A 26,830-nucleotide genomic window follows, 5' to 3' on the forward strand; every position below is an offset into this window, starting at 1 on the left:
ATATGGTTGTCTTTCTTACCTTGTAGTATGTACTCTAATGTTATGTTATTTTTAAAATTGCATGGTTTGTAATGTTCAGTCAGTGTTTTGATATTCTTAAAATAGTGTTGGCATTCACTGGAAAACTTTCAACCATTCACTTGAATTGAAACATACACTTTTTTGCTGTTACATTCTGGCGCCTAAACCTTAAGTTTCTGCCTTAACCCTACAGTTAACTAATACTAAAACCTTAGCCTGGTAAACTGTATCATCGCAAATTACACCTAACTTTCTTATCTAAACTAACTTTCCTATCGTGTACGCCTACAGTCCTAACACACATTATCAACTTTAACCAGTTTGTATTTATCTTACATACCATTTGGTCGTTAACATCATACCAACAGTTGCTAAGTACATTACCCTGCGACCCATTCTGCCAGCCGTTAGCTCTTAGTCCTAAAGGTGTGATTTAGGAGCAATAATGCAGAATGCGTCTTGCTCGCGTGCAATGTTATTGCCCTCTAAGGCATTAGAGACAGTTTTATTCTAACTAGATCAATTCTAATTAATATGCACGAGTATAGGTTAATACATTTGTTTTGGCACTGTTTCTGTAATAACAACACCATTGAATAAACAACCGAGCCATGACAGCCGTTTTTTATAACGAATGCTATTTTCTTTAAAAAAAATTAATATTCTGTGTTACTCGAATCCATATAACTACTTTTATTCGTCTTTACCGAACATACTAAATTACTTTTCAACTAGAAATGGCATTTTCTAATGCTTTCTGTAAAGATTTTTGTTTACTACCAAATGGGACAGGAACAAGTAATGAAAACATATCCCATCTTACCTCAACCTACTATATAACGTCTAGCATTACCAGTGAATATATTTCTAATTCCTTTTGCAATTCCGTCATGGCCCCTAACTTTAAAACACTTCGATATAAATTCTGATGCGAAAATCATGCTACCAGTTATAGTGTTGCTCTAAAGTAACTTCTCTTTCAGTTCACACTTCATTTGTACCTTGTCTATCGATCCTTTCAATCAATTGCGTCACGGTGACGTCACCATAATTGCGTTGTCTTGATCTATTCGAAAACAACTTTGAATAAGATACTGAATTCCCAAGCGTGATATTTTTGCCAAGTATCGAAATTCCCGCAACGCTTTTAATAAATGGAACATATACCGCAAATTTCTTAGTCATGACAACAACAACAAAGTGCGCTGTGCGCTAAAATATTTCAAAACTCATGGTAATTTCCAGGAGCAATAAAACTACATAGCAATGCCCTGCTTGGTCTATCAATAAAATAAACTTGCTTTCAATACAGAAATTGTAACCCAGATATATTGCAATGTTCGTGTGTTAAAACTGACCAAAAAGTTTCGTTTATTTTCCCTAGATTTGTTTTGAATTTTCCAAACATTTCAGTTTACAACTAAAACCATCTTCAGTAATGTCAGAAGTTAAAAAATCACGTTTTTACTACAGTTTCAATAAAAATATTCTTAAAACGTCAAACACTCAAAACGCTTTTGTTGTTTTTAAATTTCTAACTAAAGATGGTTTACTATTTTAACCAGACTGTTGGAAAAAATAAAGACAATTGTTTCACTTTCATATAGTAGAATGGGGGAAGATGGGACACCTACTCGTCCCATTTAGTAGTAAACAAAGAAAATCAAAGAATTATAAAACCGTATTCTCACGACTCCCATAGACCATTGTTAATTGTTTAAAACACGATGAGGATATTTGGATATTATGTGCTAAAGTTGTCCCATCTTCCCCAACCCTACCATATATGAGCTGTAACGTTGTATTGAACCAAATAAATATTTTTTATATTCATTTTTAAACATATTTACCCATTTTAAGAGAACTATAAGGCAATATTTTATAAATTGTATCCTAAACCAGTTGTATTTTATTTTAGAACGAAAAGAAATGAAACGTAAACTGAACGAACCGACTTCAGGAATAGTAGTTTCAGAAAACGAGGAACCAGAAGTGAAAAAGAAAAAAAGGCGGAACAGAAAAGTGGGTATTTTGGGTATTTTGTTTTTATTTCATATACTTGCGAGGACTGGAATTTAAGCCTAAGTTAGCACATTGTCCTAACACACTAGTATCCTTTTTGCATGGTAAAAAGTTAATGCGAATAACGATCCGCAACTAAAAACTGTAAAAATAATATCCGAAAATGATTAATCTCTTAAAAGTGAAACTGTACTATCACAATACTTTTCTTTACTCGCATAATGCGAGTAACAACCAACCTTCTACAGCAGGTAACACGCTTATGACGTTATGCGAGTAAATATGCGAGTACTTACCCGCATAAAAGTGACCATGCCAAAAGGGTATATGTGCCACCGTTTGAACCTTAACAAATGTTAAAACATGTAATGTTTAAAATCATACTTGGTTCGATTTTAAAACGCTTTATCCTTGTGTAACAGAACATGTGTTTCAGCTATACAGTATATGTATTGCTCAAATGCAAATTTAATGTGTCGCATTAAAACTGCGTTTGCTAAAACTGGGACAGTTTATTCAATATTAACTAGAATGGCTTTTGCATTTCTGGAATATAACTGCAATTGTGTTTCGTTTTAAAACCGTTTTCAAGACTTTAAAACTAATTTTAATGTTCATTTTGTTAATGTGCAATATAAGACTGTCTTTCCACTAAACTGTAGAATACATACCTACACGCTGTGCTACCACCTATAATACAGTTATGTGCAAGTAAATGGAACCTCACTGTTATACACCATACACTGTATACAGTCTAACTGAAGCTATTATTGTGTTGGCTATAAATGCTTTGCATAAACACATCCCTTTGCTACACTTATATTAGAGTTTCACATATCAAAACTCTTAACAGCTGGTTTAAGCTAAGCTTAAGTAATAGTGTTTACGTACAGTATACACACACGCATGCTTAAGAGTTTAGCTATTTCCTTGCTATACTTATCCATTCACACGCGTAAAACGCGCGCACACACGCGTTCCGCTGCGTAAAAGCATGCGTTAAAGTGTCCAGGGTTAATCCAGCGTGCTTTTGATGTTATAATAGATAAATAAGCGTGTTAGAACCTTTAGTATTAAGCCTTGATTAAATTAACCTTTAGCATCCGGTCCTTTTGCATATATGCTGCCGCAGTGTTACACAAGGCTTAGGCTTTATAATGTGGGTTACTGTATACCGGTTCAAAAAATCTATAGTTTTGCAACACTAAAACGGAGTTTAGTTCAATAAAACATTAAAATGTAAAAATGTCTTCAAAAAATGCAGTGTTGCACAAGGTATAAACATGATAATGTGCGCTAACATATACTGGTTTCAAACATCAGTAGTTTTGCAACACTAAAACGGAGGTTTAATAAAAAAAATTAAATGTAAAAATAACTTAAAATCTTGATATAAAATGCATTAGCCACATGGCCTATAATCTGCACTCAATTTACAGCTTTGTTTTTTAGCTTCCACTTATTTGTTAACATAAAAATATTTACTAAAAATTAAACAAAAACGAAAGCCGTGATATGAGTCACATTAGTCATACAGGTCACACGCAGGGTTCAGACTGCAATATTGTGTTTTCAACCCAAGTTCTAAGTTATGGAGAGACAAACCTAAAATTACTTTGAGTAAAAAAAAACGATATCTCTACTTTCGCGATTTTAAAACATTCCTCCTTTTGACCAATTTTGAAAAATTAATATTTTTTCAGAACACCGTTTTTATTTAATTTTTTTAGAAAAACTTCTTTTTTGAAGAGTTTACCATTGCTCCTATAACACTACTTAAAAAATTATAATAATTTCTTTTTCTATTTTTACTAACAGAGAATTACTGAAGCTAAGCTTCCCGATCAAGGGGATTCACCCACGATGTTACGAGATTATCTCAAACTTCACTTCAGTAAATTATCCAAGCTCGAATTTGAGGATATTTCGCTAACAGGTGATTTTGTTACGTCATAACTACGTCATCATGACGTAAACATCTTCGAGTTGTGATTGGGAATATTCTTAATTATTCCAACCCAGTGGTTCTTTATGAATTGTTTGAAGTTTTAGCCAGTCCGAAAAAAAACTATCACCCACAAAGTCACACTCGTGGTAACTCGTAAGCGGCACTGGGTGTATGAAACAGAACACACATGTTATAACGATTGTTGTTGCCCCACGCAAGGAAAAATAAGTTACATTAATTTAATTATCTATTATTTAACTATATGTCTTGCCGTTCTTAAAAAGAATTGAACAGTGATTAATTTCAAAGTTCTTACATTTTTTAGAATCCAATTTCACAGCATGCAATATCGACAAAGAACATACTACCACGTCGTATTTTAAACAAAGTAAGTTCCTAATGCCTAATTTATAAACTCATCTGGTATTAAAAACATAGTGTATTTCCAACGTTTTGTATGCCGTCCGACAAGACTTTAGAAACGTCTTCAGAATAAGACTATTTACATTTTTCCTGGTAGCAGAAGTAACAGGATGCTTGTAACTAATGTGTTGTTACAGTCGCCCCCAAGTGGCATCGTTTAAGCACAGCTCACAGTCACAAGATGTCGCCTCTGATCATCGTGGTTTGTGGCAACGCACTTCGAGCGTCGAAATTTAACACAGAAGCAAAGACTTTTAAGGGCAAAGATGCAAGGTAATATTTTAGCAAAAATAGGCACTTTTTACATGCTTTAACGCAGCAGGACGCGTATGTGCGCGCGTTTTACGCGTGTGAATAGATAACTATAGCAAATAAATAGCTAAATTCTTGTGCATGTGTGCATAAACACTATTACTTCAGCTTAACATAAACTAAGCTACCATTTGATGCTTAACACTTATACCGAACTTTGCCCCAACCCAGTGGTCGGTGATTAGTTAATTGTAGCACCCTGGGTGTCAGGGTAACGAGCAAACACGCTGTAGGCCTCTATATCTGTCCTTGGGTGTTACGCCGTATATGGCCTCACTTTTTAGAATATGTTAACTTAAACCTTTTTGGTATGGTGTATTTTGTATAGAAAGATGTATCAGAAATATGTTTCCCAAAGCGGAACAGAGAAACGACAGTTTCTATTTTCTTCTTACTTTTTTTAGTGAACATTCATAGGGTAACGGGCCAACCTGGGCCTAAATTCCATGACTGGCTCGCCGTAGGTTCTCACCTATATAAAATAGAAATAATATCTCTTTAGGAATTTCATTTAACGGTATAATTAAAGTCCATAACGTATAAACCAGGTCGATAAAGCTATTTGCGCGCCACATGAAGATCGACGATCAAATCAAACTTCTGCGGGAAAACGTCATTCATTTCGCCGTCGGCACACCGGAAAGAATCCGATCTCTTATCCTACAAGGTACACCATATTTACCTTTCTATTTTTACAGTAGTAACAACAATTTTTTATTTTTAGTCTCAAATTAATTTAATTTTGGGCATATAGTACAGTAACTAATATACGGGTAACCATATTTTTTATATGTTTGTCTAAAATACTTTTAATTTTAAGAAAGAAAAAAACGTTGTTGCTCATTCCATTTCCGTGCTATTACGTACCGTATTATGACGTCACAAAATACATACAAATCAAAGCGCGTTTTCCTTATAACGTCATAATACCTCCTGTCCGGAAACTGCCAACTTAATCCTAAAACAATTTCCATTATTGTAACTTCATACTGCTATCTATTACGTCCTAAAACATATTCCGTGAGCCGTATATGAATGAAATCGAAACGAGTCATTTAATTTTTACAAAAACAAATTTTGGCTATGAAAAATAATGACGTCACACGCGCGTAGACATTTTGACGCATTTTGTATTTTTCGGATTTTTTCCGTTTTTTTTTTTATTTTGTCAATTATTTATTCTTACGTGGCAACAACAGTCATTATAACATGGATGTTTTTTTCACAAACCTCGTGCCCGCTTACGAGTTACCACACATGTAACTTAAGGGTGATTATTTTTGTGACGATTCTTTTGCCATGTAATAACTTTTAAAATTCTCATTATCGTGTTTTTCGCTGACACCTTATCCGACGCATACTCACGCGCCGATTTCCCTACTATTGTGACGTCATAATAGAGCAATACAGTAGTAATCGCGATATCCGGTGTTGTAGGCTTCCGAATTTCAAATCGGTACGAACGGGCACCGAATATGACGTCATGATGACGTCATGCTTGCTATAAAATGCAAGTGCAATCCAAAAACTGTTTCAAATAACTTGAGTTAGTATAGTGCTGTGGGGTAAGATGGATACCGTTAGCGCATAATACCCATATTTCGTAATCTTGTTTTAACAGTTAACAACGCTCTTTTAAAGACGTGAGAATGCACTGTAAAGTAAAACCTGTCTTACCCCTACCTACTATTACACTAGCGTTTAGGAATAAGTAATATCCGTGGATATGTGTAAATACGTAGGGTGTATGTATGTTAATAGACTTCTTCGTTTATTCTTTAAAAGCGATATAGCAAAGTATTTTAATACCAGAGAAAGTCGTTACAACTTGCGGCGTATTAAGCAAGGCATATATACGCGTGTGTACTGTTTTACAAAGATCATCCAGCGAAATATGCTTGCTTAACGTAACTTGGCGCTGCGTTACGTAAAGTTGAATTATTTGTATTTGCCAATAATAGAGACTACCGTAGAGCTACGCTGCAGTTTAAGTATTTGTTATTTAGACCGAAAAAAAAAGTTGTATTAGTTATAAAAAAGAAAATATTTTTGATCAGTTACAGGTCTTAAAGGTTATATAGAAGTATATCACGGTTTATACTATATGAGGTCTTACGGCACAGTACACCAGGGGAACTATACTGTAGGCCAGAGTTTGCTTATTACCCTGTAGTTTACAGTTAAAATTTTTTAATTCTATTCTTTATACTAGTGAGGTCCTACAGCGTGATATATGTTATGGGCCCAGATTTAGGACAGGGGCCTATTACTTCACAGTTTAAATTTATAATATAGTGAAGATTTTATTAGTTTATTTGCCGTTGTTTTTCGTTCTCATATGTCAATGTGTTTTGGTTTGTGTTCCAGGTCAATTTCGTACATTTATCGCGTTATATGTAACTCTAATCCCTGAGAATATTAACTAAACTATTGGCCTTTAAAACGACCGCTTACTTCAAAGACGATTGTTAAATTTAGCTATATCAAAAATTGACAAGTTCTTGCTATATACGTAGGCCGTTTGAGGACGTATTTAAGTGTCTGTTTTGAGCTAAATTTCTCAAGTTGTGTTCCGTTTTGTCTAAAGTTTGATACCAATTGGTTATTAAACAATAAACGTCACTTTATAAAATAATTGCGATTATATGTACACCTAATATAGTAATATTTTTGTGTTTTAGTTTTACTACATTTCGTAAAGTTTCGATTTTTTGCTGTTTTGACCTTTTTTTGTTCCGGTACATTTATAAGGTCATTCTGGGGTTAAATGAACACACTCATAACCAAATACGCTTATTAGGCATTGGCAGCACAATTCGTAATGTATTGTTACCTAATAATGAGTGCTATGACGCGTTTCCGACATTTTGGACATCATTACTTACGTGTTTTTGTTTAAAAAATCGATTTTTTTTACTAAGTAACCAGGGTTTAAATCGGGTCGTTTTGCTTGTTTAAATTTCGTTGCATAAGTATAAAAACTGGGTAGCCCTGTACATGTCTTCGATACATGGAAGCGTGTTAGCTTTTAGAGATTGTTTTTATTCTGCCTCGTGTTTATAAAAAATAAATTCGCTTTATTTATACAAGGGCCGTTTTTCTTTATATCTGTCACATTTATATATATACGTGTAATGCGTAGACAGAGAACATGCAAATGCAAATGCATTTTCGTTTTTATTTTGTATTTAATTGCGCATGTACAGACTAATCTATATTCGCCCTTAATTGCGTTTCGTTGTTCTTTGTTTAGTGCTGTCTTAATTTGAAATAGTCCTTTTCTAATTATCAACGCTTATACTCTACCGAACAAAATGTTACGGCAATCGTAGTAATCCAGCTAAACAGGTGCCTTCTCTGTTTTAGAACTCTGAATAATTTAAGAAAAGTCAAAGCGAACGACATGTGTGTTAGCTATTGTGTACAGTGCGTATATTTTCTATCAGCATTTGCCCAACTAGTTTAGTTAGAAAACGTTTATAGTAGGCAATTTAATATGAAGTAGATACAGAATGTTTTTAGCCTTTATTTTAGTATAGTACTCTTAGTTAAGATGAAAATCGTCAACACTTATTATCCTTATTTTCTAATCGTGTTTTTAACAATAACCAACGATATTTTGGAGTCGCGAGGATACGGTTATAGAATTATGTAAATATTCTTTGTTTACTACCAAATAGGACAGCAAAGAGAATAAAAACATGAACCATTTTACCCCAACCTCCTATAAATTGTAGGGACTATTATAAGATACATAGTGTTTTCAGTCTATATTTCAATTAGTATAAGTTAAACCCATAAGCTAGCATCGACAAGTCTAATAATGTGAACCCTTCTGCTTAGTCTAAGCCAAAGGTCTAAGCATATTAAATAGTACTTAGAGTGTAGGTAATATTTAAACCGCCTGTCACATGTATTAGAATTGCAAACATAATTTGGTAATGTGAATGCTAAATCACCAGTCTCGAATTACGCAGCTGCATTGACATAACTGCGTCGTATTATATATGGAATACCTGCAGAACGTTTAGAACGTAGTTAACGTGTTATTATGATACCTTTCTACAGTGTTTGGTATATACGTATTTTGTTATACAGTAGTGGTTCGTAAGGTATTGCACGCGTAATACTTGTAAGCATGAAGATATTATCCGTACAACTTATTTACTATTTAGGTTTATTAAAATCAATCAATTTAATAGCAAATGAAGAAATTTAGGACCCGTACCTTTTTTGAATTGAGCTGCAGAAAATCTCTGCATGAATATAAAGGTGCACGCAAGTAGAAAAATTGATAATCACTTTTCCAACGTATTGTAGCTGTATTTGTATATATGTCTTTTTAACATAAGCATCACATACCATTACACTAAACCCCTTTCCGGCCATATATAAGTCGATGCCAAGACACTTGTTTTCCTCATTATAAGTAATAAAGTTATCGCCCGTTTAAGTTTAGCTTATGAATCGATTTAGATAGAAGATCGGGCGATCGGGTTGCAAACCGCCGACTTTGAGGTGCCGCGGACCCCGCCGTGGTACCGAAAAGGCGCCGATCTTGTGATAACTAATCCGTGCTATAAGATCTCATATTCTGGGTTCAATTTCAAAGCAGTTTTCGCTTAAAAGCGGAGGTGCTGGTGTTATAATACAACCACCGAGAAACGCGGCGGTCTCTAAAGAAAAAGCATAACGCATACCAGGTGCAATGGTCGACAAGAGTCACTAGACAGTTGCTCATCCCGGCAACTGTTGCATATGTTAACAGTTACGCTATAACGTACAGTGAAGGTTCTATGCGGGCTATGTCCCAAGGCGAGACACCGGGGACTTGAAATTAAACCTGTGTTGGCCTATTACCCTAGTTAGCGGTTTACAATAGCAATCTATACTGATAATGCAGAAATGTTTTATATGTTTAGTTTTTAGTGCTCTGAAATTCGAATTAGGTTGCATTTCACGAGTCGTTGGTTCGTTATACAAAGCGAGCTTTTAAAAGAGAAACAACGCCACTCTATAGTAAAAAACGCCTTTAAGACCCTTTTGCTTGCGTAGTATACTGTTGACGTTTTTCGTTAAATGTTTTGTATTTCAGTCGCTGCCAGCTGTAAAATGAAGGCAAATGTCTGAAATAATGGTAGGCATTAGTAAAGCAGGTCACTCGGCGTTGACTGTGGCGTTTTACTTTAATGTTTTATGGTTTAAAATACATTTTAGCTTTAATAAGGCCTACTTTTTATTGCAAATTTAACAAACAAATTATGCGAAGGCAGTTTATATCAAGTCTAATAGTGTAATAAAGCAGCTGTGGTACACAGTAATTCAATTACAATTGAGTTAATCCGGAATCTAAATATTTGCTTTTCCCATGATGTGTGTACTTGTAGTTAATGTTAATTAGGGACAGATTACTTTGTTACTCTTACAAATGCAGATTAGACTTACAAGGAAAAAGGGTGGGCGTTTACAAGACTTAAGAACATCCACGTAGGGCAGTTTTTACTTAAACTCAAAAGTACAGGACAATTTTGCAGCTTTGATTTTATTTTAAATTGAAATAGAGTGTCAGTTTTAAAGAAAAGAGTTTCTATTCAACACAATACATTGTATTATCCAGCGTTTTTTTTTATATAAGGACTTAGTTAAAAACTGTAAACAACGAAGAAAAACACAATTTTAGCATCAAGACGGAAATTATTTGAAAATATGTATTACTGGATTCAAGGTTTTTTATTGGTTGTTATAATTAGTCTCGGTGCAGCCGAGCGCAGGTGGTGCCAGCCATCCCGTTATGACGTCACAATAACGAGCGACGGTTGGGTCGAATATGATGACATCACATTCGCATGTGTGACGTGTGGAAATGCGTCACAAACACGACTTATCAATCGAAGAAGATTAAGTAATTACGAATGCTGTAGTGGGCAACTGGTTGCCAGGGGCAATTGTGACGTAATACCCTCGTTGCCAGGAGGAACATGCTCGACTGGGGAAAAGGTAAATTATGTTCATTTATTTAATTTGATTTCCTATCTTTTCCCTACTTTTGGACAGTGAGCATGAGGTGTGGGTATACGACACGTATATGCATGTTGGTATAAATACACTCATTTAAAAACTCGACAGTGAGCATGAGGTGTATTACACCATGTTTGACTGGTGTAGAAGACAGATGTTATAACGCGACAGCTATTTTTTAATAACGATTTTCATTGCCAATTTTTACGTACACGTTTACGAGTCAAATGCAGCTGATAAATTGTGCTAATTACCGGCAAAAATCTAACACAGTTACAAACAAACCAACTGCTGCATCGTTCGTGTCCTATTTATTTCCTATGTGAAACGAAATACAAGTCGTTAAAAATTCTTACGACTCTAATGCGTCGTTTAATTGGCCTTTTCCGCACTGCATAATTAGGTCAGGTCGTCCCTGCTTTCGATATATCGTAGGCGTAAAACAGAGTACAGATTACTGTTAAGACGCTCTTATGGCGCTTATACCCGTTGTCGACTGGATAAAGCTTATTATGTAGTTGACCTGGATTTGTGATGTTTTGATTCGTCACTTGCTGCATTCCTTGACCTCATGCTCACTGTCGAGTTATAACACGAGCACCTTATACACCAGACGTACATGGTGTATTCATACACCTCATGCTCACTGTCGAGGTATAACACGGGCGTCTTATACACCAGACGTACATGGTGTATTTATACACCTCATGCTCACTGTCAGACACACATTGTGTGTTCCTACACTTTATGCCCACGCCGATTTATAACAGGGATGTATTTTTATACACGAATTGTTTATACCCAAATGCATAGCTTATAGCAAAATGAATGTAATGAATGAATGTAACTTACTTTATCCTCGCGTGGCCGGCAAACGACAGTCGTTATAACAAGGGTGTTAATACACCTCGTGCCAGCTTACGAGTTACCAAGTTTGTTACTTTGTGGGTGATTATTTTTTTTGGATTTTTTATGTATGGCTGATAATTTGGACAACCCATTAGTGACCACTGAGTTGGAGCAATTGCCGTTAAGTGTCTTGCTCAAGGACATATACGCCCACAATGGTAGCAGCGACGAGCCTTGAACCCATTACCTCTAAGTCGGCGCCGGACTAAATATTAATACTATTATAATATTAATACTATCTTGTTAAATTCAATGCCTCCATATGTTAACTTTATTTTCACTCAGTGTGATGGTGTGAAGCAATGCGTGGATGGGAGCGACGAACTCAACTGCCGTGAATGTAACGGTACAAACAAATTCTCATGCAACGATTCCCATGATACTGACCCATGCGTTGAAACCAACCAGGTAATTTGTCGTTTACTGGTCATTAAACCAACTGGTGTTGATCTTTTTAAAGCCATTGATGTTTTGTTTGTTTTAAAGAAGACCATGTTAAACCCTTGGTAACTTTTCTATATTTTGAACAAGTTATTTTGAAGCATGTTTTTTTCGCATACCTGTTATAAATACATTTAGTTTAGCGAATATAACATTTGTTACTTGCTAATTACACCTTATACATCTATCATTAAAAAAAGCTTTTTTATAAAAGGTAGGGTGGGGAAGATGAGACACCTTTTCATTCTATTTTATCGTCCCATTTGGTAGTAAACAATAAACATTCAACGAATTATAAAGCCGTATCCTCATGACTCCAATAGACTGTTTTAATTGTTAAAAAGGGATCAGGAAATTTGGATATTATGTACCAAAGGTTTCCCATCTTCCCCCGCCCTACTATATCTTTAAAGCATTTGAAATTTTGTCAACAAAAATTTACATTGATTTTTTTTGCAGGTTTGTGATGGGCGCAAAGATTGTGAAATGGGACTGGATGAAACCGGTTGTAACTGGTATGGTGGCCAATGTGATGGTTTCTTATGTGGTGGAGCACACCCAAGATGCATACCTTTATCACAGGTTAGTTACTTTGGAGCAATTTAAGTGTTTTGTCAAGTGCAAACTACGCCTGCACTGTAGACAAGATACTTAAACTACACAACATCAACGCATGTATATCGATAATGCTTGCAAAGCAAGACACTCACATACATACCATGCATTACCTATTAGCTATTATTACAGTTTAAGACTTGTCTCTGTTACCATTGTAAGCATATGTGTCTTTGGCCAAGACACTTGCTCCAAATGGGTTGTCAAAATTGTTAGTCATACACAAATAAACAATTACGCACCAAGTTACAAACATAAGCAGTCAAGAGGTGTATCAATTATTAAACAGAACATCTATGTTATAATAACTGTAGTTTCAACAACAACCGCAAAAATAAAACAAATTACATTCGTACCAACATATATACCTATAACTTCTGCATTACCCTGTCAACCAATGATAAATAAGTTACATGCATTTATTCAGCACATATTGTTACAGGTCTGTGATGGAACAAAGCAATGCATGGATGGCTCAGACGAACACAATTGTCGCTACTGTCTAATGCAGTTCAGGTGTTCAGTTTTTCTCCGTGCTGACCCTAAAGACCCCGGTGTTAACACAACCACTGCAGAATGTATTGGCTCATTTCGCGTATGCGACGGCCAGCAGGATTGTTTAAATGGATTGGACGAATCAAATTGTTATCGTTGGAAAGAGTGGACAACATGGGGTGAATGTGGAAGCCCTGTAGCTTGTCAAAGGACAAGGTAAATGGAATGTTTATGCTTGTATTGTTTTTGTATTTACAGCCGTATTTATACGAGTCCGTGTAGAATAGATATGATGATTAGAATTTAGGAAATTTACCTGTTTTTGTCACCGTATTTAACAACTTTTAAAATAATGAATGTAACTTATTTATCTTTGCGTGGTGGGGCAGCAACCACAAAGTGGATGTTTACACACTTTGATCATGTATGTAACTTTGTGGGTGATTATTTCTTAGCATATTTTTATTTTTTTGTAATTGATGGCTGACAGTTCAGGAAACCGATTTATTTTTTCTGTTTCCATTCACAGAACTCGAGATTGCTTAAACAAAGCTGGAAATATTGTAGAAGCTCACCACTGCCACCATGTGGAAGACTACCATCACAAAGATGGGTCACCGGGTGGCCAAAATCAAACTGAGATTTGCCAAGAATGTATAACAACAACAACAACAACGACAATTTCGACAACACTCGCTACAACAACAACTGAAATTGAACCTACAACAGTTTTAGCACCAACAACAGTCAATTCAACTACAACAGAAACTCATTTATCTACAACAGACACAACAGCTTATGAAGGAAGTAGTTCTGACTACGATAATGTTTCTGTTACAACTTACACTACTCAAGCTGTCAATCAAAATACATCACAATCCAACATTATGACATCATCGTATGAAAGATCAACTGCATTTGATGCTGTAACAAAATCAGATTTAAACACATCCAATGGCAGTACCTATGTAGTTACTGATGCAAGTATACCTACACACCAACCAAGAGCAAGTGGTTTAGGCTTACCCCTTGTTATTACCCTTATAAGCATAGCAGTGCTTTTTGTTATCATACTCATTGTGGCTTGCATATTCTGCTGCACTGAAAGGAGAAGAAAAACAGGTAGCCAAACTTTGCTGAGTTTTTTTTATTGTTTTGTATTCTATATGGGCCTCTCTATAACTCATGCTATGAAACCTTGCTTTATAACTAAAGAGCATAAAGTCCAAACTAGAAGAGGCTAAAGATTTTCTTTTAGTTAATTTTACATAAAAAAAATAGTTGACCTGTATATATTTAACATACACAAAAACACACAAAGTTTTGCACCAATTCAAGCATAAAATCCCAGGTCACCTGTCAAGCCTTGCAATAAAAAAAGTTAACTATACAAAAAATGCATCATACCAAATAGAACTAGTCGAAAAAATGTTAATTTAACAGAAATATAATTAATTGTTGTTCTATGTTCCAGGTAAATGGATTCCTCGTAGACGTTACCACGAAAGGGAGCCAGTGCGCGTTTCGCAAATGTATTACGATGTATCACTAGATGGTGTAGAAGAGACGATCAACAGAATAGACTCAGTAAGGTTTTTTATAATTTTTTTTTTCTAATACTGCTTCAAATTGGTATGTGAATGTTTGAATTTGTGCTTGGGTTAAAAAACCATAATTTTGTCCCACTATTTTATTTGCATGCCAGATTATCAAATAAGTTCATATTATATTATACATCGCAGAAACTAACATTTATATTTTTATTTTTAGAACCCCAATCTTAAGCCTTGCGCTCTTGACACATTCTCGGCTGTAACAGCGCCCTCTGCTGTTGATAGTGGTATTGACGAAAACCATTCAACCACATCAACGAGACGGTCCAATCACAGCCCTTCATTATCCATTACATCATCACAAAGCAGCCAATCAGAAGGCTTCCCTGCCCCACCCTCCCCATTGACCAATCAGAACACAAGTGTTTGAAATAGCAGTTATTTTTAAGAAGTCTCTTTTTAAGAGGGATGGGTACTCAAATTTCAGAATGGGCTCCACTTTAGCACACCAAAATAAATCGATTCTTCTTGGGTAGTAACCTCAAGTGTCTGCACTTTCTTACACTAGGTGCTTTTACAACATTAAAAACTAAAATGCGCTTTTATTTTACAAATTCAGTTGTATACATACTATCATTATCGTCTTTGCCACTTTAAAAACACCAAACAATCAGTGAAAACAACTTATACTTTGTTAACAGCTCTTAGTCTATCTTATGGTTTAACACTCTTTAAATGTTTCTGTGTATTTTTACCCCATGAGGATTTTTCTGACCGTTTAATTACATGGTTCTACATTTTTTTGTTGCATAGTGTTTTGCCAAACGTACTTGTACATTACCAGTGCTATTTTCCGCTTATGTTGTCGCTTTGTCTTGTTATTGTACCTTCATAGTGTGACTATTTTCTGTGTGTTTTATTTCTCTTTTTTTATTTTACAATACAGTACTACAACAAACACTTTGATTGTTTTTGACTTAAATCGGTTTTGGAGCGTTGGGTGTAAATTTACCCCATGTTTTACATATTATGTAACAATATACTTAGTTTTATTGCCATTGCACATTTTTCTTTATTTTTTACACTTTTTTTACTAGATTGGAAAATAATGCTCTCAAAATACCTTTTTTCTTACAGATGCTCTCAGTTTAGAACACACTCGAGCGTTTGTCATCGATTGGAATTGGAGAGATGTAAAACTAAAGCGTTTAATTGACATACGAGAGGTAAAATGGTTATATCTAAATTTTTAATATAATTTTTTTGTTATATAGACTTGAAATTGGTGCCAGGCTTAATATGAAAATATGAAGTTTTAGACGAAGTACAGTCAGAAAGACCAAATTAAAAATTTAGATTTATTATTAACGATTTATTATTATTTTCTCACAAAAAAATAGTTTGATGTGATTTTTAAACCAAATTGGTACAAAAAGTTTTTTTTATTTTGGCTTGACAAAGGTATAACATGGGTATCCTATGGCGTGCTATGTGTTAAGGCTTCATATACTTTCTATCCGCTTGCAAATTAAAAAGCAGGCAATTTTGGTAGTGTTTACTTTTTCTTTATGGTTGCTCCGACCCAGTGGTCACTGACGGTCTGAGTTGTCAGGCAGACAAAAAGTACAAAGCTACATATGTGGTAACTCGTAAGCGGGCACGAGGTGTATGAAACAGAACACCCATGTTATAACGACTGTCGTTTTCCAGTCACCCGAGGATAAAGCAAGTTACATTCATTCATGCATTTATAGTTGGCAATTAGTACAACTCCTTTATGGCCATTAAGCACTAACCAAAGTTGGTATAATATAAATTATCAAGCAAACACGCAATATTCGTTACAGGCTCGTGCGTCGTTGATGAATTTGTTAAAAGATTGCGTGATCCCAGCTTGTAAGAAACACCATGTAAAAATCGGGTTGTTTTGATTTGAATTTGTGCAAAAAATGAGGTTTTCTGACGTCATACAGGTTCAAAATTTGCTTGTGTGCATGGCCCGTTTTTTTCAGTAAATGGTTTACGTTCATGCAATAAATTGCCATTTTAAGTTAGTGTAGTATGTATACTTTTTTTTAAAGATAAAAATAAGGTACAAGGGGATTGTTAGGCCATAAAAAAACGTTTTTGCTCTTTTCTTTCAGCTTGATCTTTTAAAGTTGTTTTTTTATATTCTAGTGATCTAATCATCACACAATAGAATATCCGTGTTTTAGAACCTGCTTTCAATGTCCCATTTTCACGTTCACAATCAAAGGGTGATTTAATTTCCTCGGCAAAAAAGTCACTAATGGTTTATAAAGGCGCATCAAAACACAGTTACACCAATATTGTTGCCTAATTGGTTATACAAATCTATAACTTTCGATCATCGTTCGGTCTGCGTTAGCGATGCTTTGTACAGTCACTACACCGCCAGCGTCTGAAATTAAAATGATATTTGTTAGACATTTAAAGCCAATTTAAACAGTCTGTTGCTATGACTTTATGCATAGAGTCTAAGCACGTATAATATAATAAGGTGGGGAAAGATGGGACACCTTTCATTCTACTTGTCGTCCCATTTGGTAGTAAACAAAGAATATTCAAAGAATTATAAAATCATATCCTCACGAATCCAATAAACCGTTGTAAATTGTTTAAAACACGATCAGGAGATTTAAATATTATGTGCTAGAGGTTTACCTGTTATAGTCCCATTTCTGATTGCTGAAACACAAATGTAAGTTTCGTCTGTCATTGAAAGGCAATCGGGTGGACAGAGCACTGCGAATCGTTCGTCGCTAAACGCAGAAAATACCGTGTCGCATCGCACTGCAGTAAATACGTTTATTTGTTAGGTATAACGGTTGTTGAATAAATCTAAAAAGTATTTCCAACTTATTTATCTTTGCGTGTCTGGGCAACAACCGTCGAACACGGGTTCTGTTTCATACACCTCGTGCCCGCATACAAGTTGTAGGCAACATTTTGAATATATGGCTGACAATTTAGACAACTCGTAATAAGTGATCACTGAGTTGGAGCAATTGCCCAAACACACGCGCACCGACAATGTTTGCTGAAAAGTGTATTATGTGGTAAAGTTATTTAAATCATACCGGGACTAGTATTTTTCCACTAACTAAAAAAGCATGCAATAGTTTATTTTTTGTACCTGTGAAAACCGAAGAACTGTGTCTGTAGGTATCTAAAAAACATACGAATTAAAAATCTATTAAACTAATTTTCAACATGCTTTACTTTGGAACACGAATGACGTATCCCAGGGTTGGTCACGTGACATACTGGTGACGCCTTCCTCAGTTGAACCCAGATAAGAACGAACACCTGGCTGTTTTCGTATTGTCACCAGCCCTCCAAAATCTGGAATAAAGCGAAATATACAAATTCTATTATAAATGGATAGGGTCTTATACGACGAGGCACGCCATGCGATTTATAGAGACATTCTACCCATTTTTGCCAATTGTATGTTAAACAACGCATGGCAAACATAGTGAAAACAATGTTCATGATAATACAATTACCTGTTATTCGCATTTGGTGCAAAGCAGCAGAGCAGATATAAGAATCATCAGTGAAAACGTCAGTACCCCATACTTTATGCTGGACACTTAAGCAGCCTTGTGGGCAAACTGCCATAAACACCTGGCTGGAAATTTGGTCCGCCCGTGTGGTGCAAGAAACTAAAGGTTTTAACAATTTTATTTCGGGTATAGAAAACGGTATTCTATCCTGTATTGGTAAGGTACACCATGGGGTGTTTGGGCCAGAGTTAGCCATGAAGAAAACATGTACATCTTATAGAGTTTTAAGCATTGGGAATTACAAAATAACTTTGTTTCTCTGAAGCCTTGAAAATGTATAATAGGTGGTAGCTTAGTAAACTGGTGTATACAGCAAAAAACGACAACAAAAAAATAGTTGAAAATTGCAATACTTTTACTGAGTTTTTGGTACCAATAATATGCACCAAAATGAACTAGAAACAAAAACACTTACCTGCTGCAACTCGTAAAGATGGATGTTGTTGTTCTGAAAAAATATGTATTTGTAAAATTTTACTCAAATATGAATGAATGTAACTTACTTTATCCTCGCGTGGCTGGAAAACGACGGTCGTTATAACACAGGTGTTCTTTTATATACAAATGTCAAACCCCAATTCCTCTTACCAATTACTACGAACTCTCCTTTATAAGCGAACAGTTCGGTGTTAATGGGATTCGAACGTTCAACCCTTCGGTCTTTAAACGCAGCTGTATTGTCCAACATTCCAGTTGTTTTGATAACGGTCACAAATTCAGTGCCGAAATTATTTGCTGGAATATGCAGTATAGAAAATGTAATCAGTTGCTTTCGGGTTAAAATTTGCCAAGGGAATTTTGCGATTTTCTTTTGGTCATACTACTGTAATACATTTGTCATTACGACAATGGCATTCTATAAAGTTAAGCTGTTTTAGTCCGAAAATAAACGAAAAATGCAGCAAGTTTTTCATATAGTAATCTAACTATACGATTTATGAAATTTACGATTTAAATCAGTGGTTCTTAAACTTGTTATCTTTCTGCGCTCCTTTTAGTCTTACCTGCTCCACAAACGCTTGTGTATGCTGGGAATCTTCCGTTGTCTGTATTTACTTGCGGGCAACCCGTTGGGCATTTTACGTTGAATTCTGCCTGCAGTGAGTTGTGTGCCGCAAAGTTGCAAGACACTGTAGATAAATGAATGTAACTTATTTACCCTCGCATGGCCGGAAAGCGAAAGTCGTTATAAAACGGGCGTTCTGGTTTATACACCTCGTGCCAGCTTACGAGTCACTACAAGTGACAAAGCGAATTTTATTGGATCAAATGCATTGTTACTAAGCGGTGGAAAAACTGAATCATGTTTACTTTTCTTACCTTTCAAAGGAAGATCTAATTCTTCTAAATTTCCTGCCATAAAAATTAACATTATATGATTTAAAAACAGTGCTCCCAAAACACATTAAATCACGAGAACTTCACAAGACGTTTAAATCATATGTTAATTTATCATGTCATTCTAAATTGGAATGTGTTCGCGGCTCTATGGGTTCCGAGTTTAAAACCTATTCAGGTATGATCATTTCTTACCTCCAAAAACGAACGCCCTTTCAGCTTCCAAGTTACTTGAGTGACTCTGAATCCCGTTTCTTAGCGACCCCTCAAATCTTTGCAGTTTACCCATTTTTCTTACAATTACCACACCTCCGTTGTTTGCTGAAAATATTATTACGTCACTTTTATGGCGTCATTAACGACGCACCTTGATGACGTCACTTTCATTATGCCATGGCCCACCTCCTTTATTTTATGGAGCAAATATTACGTCATAATTTAATGACGTCACTTTTATGACGTCGTTTACACATATGGTACAACTTAACACCCTATGTAGTCACAAAAATGACACAATCTGAACGCGTTCAGTTTTATAGTAGAGCAATTAAAGTTACCAGTTATGCTGCCAAAATGTAGCGCTGCTTTGCAAATAGAACTCGATTCTGCATAAACTCTAGTCCCAACCACGCCGTCTAGCGGTTGGAAAATTTGACAGTTCCCAGGGCAGGCGACGGTAAATGTGTCGTCCAGAATATCCGACGCTTTGGTGCTGCACGAAACTGGAGAAACGAGCAAATGTAAAAAATATTTGTTAGCCTTTTTTAGCTTTTTGAACATGTATATTTTTATTGTAAAACTTACCTTCTAACACTTCAGGGTACGGCATAGTTGAGTCTGCAAATTTAAGAAGATAATTTACATTCTACATAATTTTTCCTATTCCCAACATATATACCTTTAAGAACAAACGATTTAGTGTATGTAGTTCCCATTTCTGACGTCACTCCGTTACGACGGCTTGATTGGTACGAATTTGACCACGTGACTTTGCGGACTGTGACGTCACCGCCCAAGAATTCTAAAAAATCACACTTTATCATTTTTAGGACACCTTATCACATTTGATAGTAAACAAAGAACATTCAATGAATTATAAAACCGTATTCCCACGACTTCTCTATAGACCGTTGTTAATTGTTTAAATAAAGATCAGAACATTTGGATACTTTGTGCTAAAGTTGTTCTATCTTACCCCACAGTCTACTATTTATATATAGACAATACCTTTTAGTATTCCATCATGTACTGCGGCTCCACACACATTTGATGTAACAGAATAAGGTCCACTGCCTATAACAGCACCAAGCACACCGCAGCCGGACGGGCACGAAACGGTAAATACATCTTCGCTGGCGTCATCAGCTCGGAAATCACACGTCACTACGGGTAAATTACGTTCCAAAATTTTATCGTAAATTTTTTAACAATTTTTGGACTTACAATTCTTAAAAATTTTTAGACCTGTTAAACTAGTTCTGAAAATTTTCAATAGCGGGCGTTTTAAAGTTTATGTGTCAACCCATAACAGTCGACCAGATTATATGCGTCATACACCAACAAGCATATAACGTGAAGCTGTTTTCACTTCTTGCTCTTCCTATTCAGTTAAGCTGATTATACCAGGCATAGAGAACTGGTTCTACCGGTCCTTAACCGCATATACACATCATACAGAGAATACACAATATATACAAAGGGCTGAAGGTACTAACCTGCTATTACTGCAGAGAGCGTTTGTGGGCAAGCTGAAAAACGCGATAAAATGTTATAGAATTATATACCATATCGTTTTAAATATTCCCTTCAATACATTAATGAAAATAGTTGATTAACACAGCAAAAAGAATGGAATTATTAACTAGTTGACAGTCGTTACACGTAGTCTATGGGTAAAAATACTTGAGTAAAAATGTCAAAAGTAAAAATCTGTAATTACAATTTTAACTCCGTGTTAAAGACTTTAGCCTGCTATTTATTTCATGGCTTAATAAATTCCATGATTTTATGACGTCACCTCTGATGACGAATCCAACATTTTCTTTGCCGCAACTTCGTGACGTCACACCGTTGTTGGTTGACCCGTTAAATGACCTTTGACCCGACTTTTTCATTACAGAGAAACGACCTCCAATTGTAGCTTGAAAAAATAAAAATAATTTTTTTATATATATAATACTGATGGGTAAGATGGGATACCGCCAGCACCCACGTTCCATATTTCCTCATTGTGTTTTAGGTTGCAATTTTACTTTAAGATTAGCTATGTCAAAATGCACGTATTTAATAATGTTGTATTTTATTGTACAAAAAAGTTCAGGCGCTTTCGCGTTATCTAATAATGTTCGTTATATTGCGACGTGATTTTCACGCGATTTAATCACTTTGGTTTTTTATCTCCGTTTTTATTTTAAACAAAGGATAATAGAACGTGCACTCTCACACGTATACTTGCCATGAATTGCGACTCTCTACGCATTTGTGGGTTTTTAACATAATGAACTCCACCAAAATACGCCTCTTTCTGTCTCGTTAATCTATAGTTAAAATAAACTTGTACAGTGCTTTATTTTTCTAAAGTTTTAAATCAAACACTTGTGAACTTTTTGCACAGAACCACATAGCGCGTTTTATGACCAAACTTCAATTAAAATCTAGCCTTTGCTTTGTAATTAAAACAACTGAAGTCTTAATTAAATGTTTTCTATCCACAGAAATGTGCGGTCAATGCGGGCACCTGTTGAAAGTTCGGATATACAATCGCTGTGAAGACAAAAGAGTTTTTGTCACTATCAAGTTTAGTAAGAAGGTGGGCTGTTTACTTCATTATTGTTAATTTTACTTTTCTTGATTTTGGAAAAAAATTATTACTAAATAAAGCCTTTCATTATTTCATTATGCCTTTCATTATGTAAAGGCTTTCATTATGCCTTTCATTATGTATATATATATATATAATCATTACATATACCTTCTCAAATAGTTAATAGCCTAACTAATATGGTCATGGAAATTGGGGGTAATTAAATTTTTGTTAAGTTGATGTTTAAAAATAACCCTTCTAAGTGCCGAAATAAAGTTATTTTTTTACAACTTTTTATACTTACCGTTCAGCACTCCTGCGTGTATTGCAGCTCCACACAAATATGACGTCATCTTGTAACGATCCGTGCCCCATAACCCCCCGGATATGACGTCACAACCAGGCGGACATATGACAAGATATTCGTTTTCGTGAGTGAATTCTGCTGTGGCCAAACACGAAACTAAAAACGGTGAAAATTAAAACAGTTAGTATGTTTTATGTAACATTTTTATTAAAATGTTTATTTTTTATGTAGAGAAAGTCGCAGCCATTATATTACTGTGGGGTAAGATGTATAGCGTTAGTGCACAATGTTTCCTAATTGTGTTTTAAACAATTACCAACGCTTTTAAAGTCGTGGGAGTACGGTATATAAACATGTGAATTTTTTGTATATATATAACCTTCAAAATACAACTGTTGTAATAATCCGTATTTAATTCAAACGATAATCCGATTTAATTAATAAGGTAACGTCTATTTGTCTATTCGTGCACTCGTCAAACCACAGAAATCGCCGTAAGGTACATTCACAGGGATATAACTCCTATAATAATGTTATGTATATACGTTAAAAAGGTTCACACTTTACCATATAAGAGCTATATTTTATCACAACACATTTACCTGCGTAAAGCGGTTGTCTGCCTGCGTAGGAGCCTGAAATAGAACAACATTTTAAGTGTTATAGTAGGGTGGGGGAAGATGGGAAATTTTTTCATTCTTTTTTGTCAAGTTTGGTACTAAACAAAAAACATAATTTATATAATTGTTATTCTTTTTTTCGTCTTATTTGGTAGTACACAAAAAAATATTTACAGAATTATATAACCGTAGATCTATTAGAGCGTTGTTAATTGTTCAAAACGAGATTAGGAAATACGCAATTTAGGTGCTAACGGTTTATGCTATTATATAGTAGGGTGGGGTAAGATGGGACACCTTTAGCACATAATATCTAAACAAAGAGATTAAAACCAATTTTAATCTCTTTGATCCAAACATCCTGATCGAAACAATCAACGGTGTATATGGAAGTCGTGAGAATACGGCTTTATAATTATTTAAATTTGCTTTGTTTACTACCAAATGTGACGGGAAAATAGAATGATAAGGTGTCCTATCTTTCCCCACCCCACTGTATTAGAATTTTGACCTAAAGGGCAATATTGCTTTTATGTCAACAGTATATGTACGTCAACGTTAACTGTATGTTATACAAACATTTTACCATGCCACCCTTTAACGTGTAGGTCCTCGGGCAAGCTTATAAATAACTATAATACCATGTGTTTGTTTGCAGTTTTCCAGTCAAAATGTTACGAAAACTTAACGCACGTCATTTTCATATATAGTCAATATTCTGTTAAATCAGAAGATCGCCAAAAATTTTATGAACAAAATTTAGTCGGAGTTTAGATAGGAGTTTTTTCTTGTATTCTATACACCGACGCGGCCTCAAAGCGGGACACGCCATTGGACCTAAAATTCAGGCTAAAGTTAGCCCATTACCCCAACATTGTATATATACATTCTATTCTATAAGGACGAGGTCCTGCAGCATGACACGTTATTAGACCTGAGATTCAGGCCAGAGTTGGCTCATATAAATTATCTTACTTTGAAATTGAAACGATGAGTTATATCTTGTATGATTTCTGCTTGTGACGTTGAATTGCATTGTGCCGTCATAATAAGCTTGGCCTTTAAGCTTTCGTATTGTGAGTAGACCCCCGGATTCAGCTGTTTTAAAAATGTTCTCATTAATATTTTAAACAATTAAAAAAAAAATAAAAATCGGAGACTATGTATTGTGACCCCCAGTTCCTACCATAAAGTATATAGTAGGGTAGGGGAAGATAGAACACCTTTTCTTTCTATTCTCTCGTCCCATTTGGTACGAAACAATGAAAATTCAAAGAATTATAAAACCGTATCCTCACGACTCCCATAAACCGTTGTTAATTGTTTAAAACACGATTAGGATATTTGGATGGTATATGCTAAAGGTGTCCCATCTTTCCCCATCCTACTATAGCCTACATATTATATCCTCTCGTGACCATAAAATAGCGTTGTTAATTGTTAAAAACACAAGTATAAATGATGGGATATTATGTGTTAACGGTATCCATCTTACCCCACAGTAAAACTATATTTTAAACAGATATTATACACTAAGAAAAAACGATACGAAATTTACTGTATTATCCTGTTATAATCTAAGAGATTAGTAAAATAAACATTTAACGTTATGTTATAATTGTTTCCATTTTACAGATCCAAGCTATTTTATAAATGAGAACCGAAGTTCGTCGATTCGAATCCCAGGGTAGCTAGTAAGTACCTGTTATTCTGCCGTCGTGTATTGCCCCAGCACATATACGGGAGTTTCCCGAGTACACCCCAGTGCCCCACAATTTATCGTCTGTGACGTCACATTCGCTCGGGCATTGAATCGACTGGACCGTGCTGATGACGTCATCGGCAGTGACGTAACAGGAAACTGTAAACGACGGTAATTAGAAAACGCCAAAAATAAATGTTTAGGAAAAAAGGTAGTTTCTTTTAACTTTAGGTATATTTTTAATTAAAAAATTGTAATTAGAAAATGAAAAAAAATAGCATTAAAAAGTTTTACCTGCTAATGTAGTATGTACCTCGCTTACTGTTTCTGTAATAAATAAAATCAACTTTAAATTTTTCTTTAACGAAACGTAAAATGAAAACAATTAAATAAAAATAATACTGCGATGGTTATTAAGTATTAAATATCTAACCGTATAAATCTTGCAATGTTGTAATTCAAACCAACGAATGTAACTTATTTATCGCCTGCTGGCGGGGTAAAGACAGTCGTTATAAAACGGGTGTTCTGTTTCATACACCTTGTACCCGCTTACAAGTTTTTATTTTTGGGGGGATTAAATTGAAACATGCAAAATATATAATGAATGAATTTTTATACCAGGATAATCTCTTTCTATTGTATTTAAAATCAATTCGTCGTCGTTTCCGAGGCCGGCACAATGTACCTGTTGCGTTACAAAGTTAAATATGTTATTTACTATGTACGTCATATCTAACTGCTACATCGCATATATATTACGTCACATCTAATATGTGATCGCTATACCACGCCATATTTAATCCCTACGTCATATCTATCTGCTACGTCATATCTGATAGCTACGTTATACCCATTTGCTATATTTTATGTACCTTCTTTATTTTATATGTAGAAACAAAGTTTTTGTTTTAATAGATAAATCTACATAAAGGTATCTACGCACACGGTAGCATACACAAAAAAACAGCTGATGCAACATATTTACAGATTACCTTGTATGCTAGGGTGAAATTTAGCATTGTAATAACTAACCAGGCGGTCCATGCTTCCATTTTTGACTGTAACTAATCCAAAATCCCATTACAGAATGAAACCCAGACGTTTTGGCCATATTTTCCTTCTTTTCTACCTTCAAGCGAAAAATTTTCATCTCTAGTGACGTCTAGCGACTGTGATGGAGTTGGTTGAACTGTGTTGTTAATGGAGTTGGGATGGAGCGGCACCGGTCGTATAAAAGACTGAAATGGGCCTCCTAGGTGTTGGGGTAATGGGCCAAATCTGGCCTAAATCCCAGATCCTTGACAAGAACCTCGTCCCCTGTCTTTGAAAAGAAAAAGGACCTCACCCTCAAAAAATAGAATAGAACAGACGTCCAGCGACTGCAAATTTTGACAATTATTGGAAAAGATTCTAGTATTTCGGTAAGTTCACGTGTTCCGCTGTTATAATATATTTGTTCTGGTTAATATATTTGTCTAAAACACTCCAAGCTTGTTTGTAGGCATTACCCTTTTAACAAAGATGTTTATCAAATTTATCCCCATTATATACTATGGCACTCATCTATTAAAAAGCGAAAACAACTAATTACATCAGTTGTATTTAATGTGACGGATGCGCTTGCTTTTTGGTAGCGAGTTTTTCAATGTCTATAGTAAAGTACTGCAATTGGCACAATTTTTTTTTCTGTCCCGTCAACTGATGTGGATT

The 26,830-nt window shown here is 35.2% G+C and overlaps 3 protein-coding genes and 1 long non-coding RNA gene across 5 annotated transcripts in view; 3 read left to right on the forward strand and 1 right to left on the reverse strand.

Annotated features, from left to right (window-relative positions):
- LOC100183920 (protein CMSS1-like) overlaps positions 1-16,816 on the forward strand; it is a 43,294-nt gene extending 26,478 nt beyond the window's left edge. Inside the window, exons 2-8 of one of the 2 annotated variants that reach the window (XM_018812254.2) lie at positions 1,940-2,043; positions 3,862-3,979; positions 4,317-4,379; positions 4,552-4,687; positions 5,275-5,393; positions 15,895-15,983; positions 16,605-16,816. In XM_018812254.2, the coding sequence (XP_018667799.1) occupies positions 1,940-2,043; positions 3,862-3,979; positions 4,317-4,379; positions 4,552-4,687; positions 5,275-5,393; positions 15,895-15,983; positions 16,605-16,688 (713 nt within the window). In that variant the 3' untranslated portion in view covers positions 16,689-16,816. Of the gene's footprint in view, positions 1-1,939; positions 2,044-3,861; positions 3,980-4,316; positions 4,380-4,551; positions 4,688-5,274; positions 5,394-6,163; positions 6,229-15,894; positions 15,984-16,604 lie in introns of those variants that run through there. The other variant, XM_026834799.1, reaches the window with a different exon arrangement.
- Positions 10,006-15,717, forward strand: LOC101243440 (low-density lipoprotein receptor-related protein 2-like). Its single transcript, XM_004226121.4, has 7 exons — positions 10,006-10,723; positions 11,939-12,061; positions 12,554-12,676; positions 13,152-13,420; positions 13,734-14,326; positions 14,679-14,791; positions 14,975-15,717. Exons 1-7 carry the CDS (start codon positions 10,433-10,435, stop codon positions 15,185-15,187), a joined length of 1,725 nt encoding a protein of 574 aa, XP_004226169.1. The 5' UTR covers positions 10,006-10,432; the 3' UTR covers positions 15,188-15,717.
- A 181-nt stretch (positions 16,817-16,997) lies between the features above and the next one.
- LOC100175297 lies at positions 16,998-26,193 on the reverse strand. Its single transcript, XM_002125802.5, has 23 exons — positions 26,113-26,193; positions 25,739-25,805; positions 25,412-25,444; positions 25,118-25,276; positions 24,391-24,513; positions 23,398-23,430; positions 22,793-22,951; positions 21,703-21,825; positions 21,401-21,433; positions 20,913-21,068; positions 20,584-20,706; positions 20,490-20,522; positions 20,243-20,407; positions 19,881-20,006; positions 19,668-19,700; positions 19,352-19,477; positions 18,936-19,082; positions 18,763-18,795; positions 18,288-18,446; positions 18,001-18,123; positions 17,915-17,947; positions 17,443-17,571; positions 16,998-17,179 (listed from the first exon to the last, which is right to left on the reverse strand). Exons 1-23 carry the CDS (start codon positions 26,170-26,172, stop codon positions 17,103-17,105), a joined length of 2,253 nt encoding a protein of 750 aa, XP_002125838.1. The 5' UTR covers positions 26,173-26,193; the 3' UTR covers positions 16,998-17,102.
- LOC113474305 lies at positions 20,985-26,710 on the forward strand. Its single transcript, XR_003395967.1, has 5 exons — positions 20,985-21,074; positions 22,400-22,494; positions 22,820-22,960; positions 25,051-25,109; positions 26,207-26,710. It is a non-coding gene; the product is annotated as an uncharacterized LOC113474305 (long non-coding RNA).
- Positions 26,711-26,830: the final 120 nt, after the last annotated feature.

This window comes from Ciona intestinalis, chromosome 6 (genome assembly GCF_000224145.3).
Source record: "Ciona intestinalis chromosome 6, KH, whole genome shotgun sequence".
Taxonomy (NCBI): Eukaryota; Metazoa; Chordata; class Ascidiacea; order Phlebobranchia; family Cionidae; genus Ciona; species Ciona intestinalis.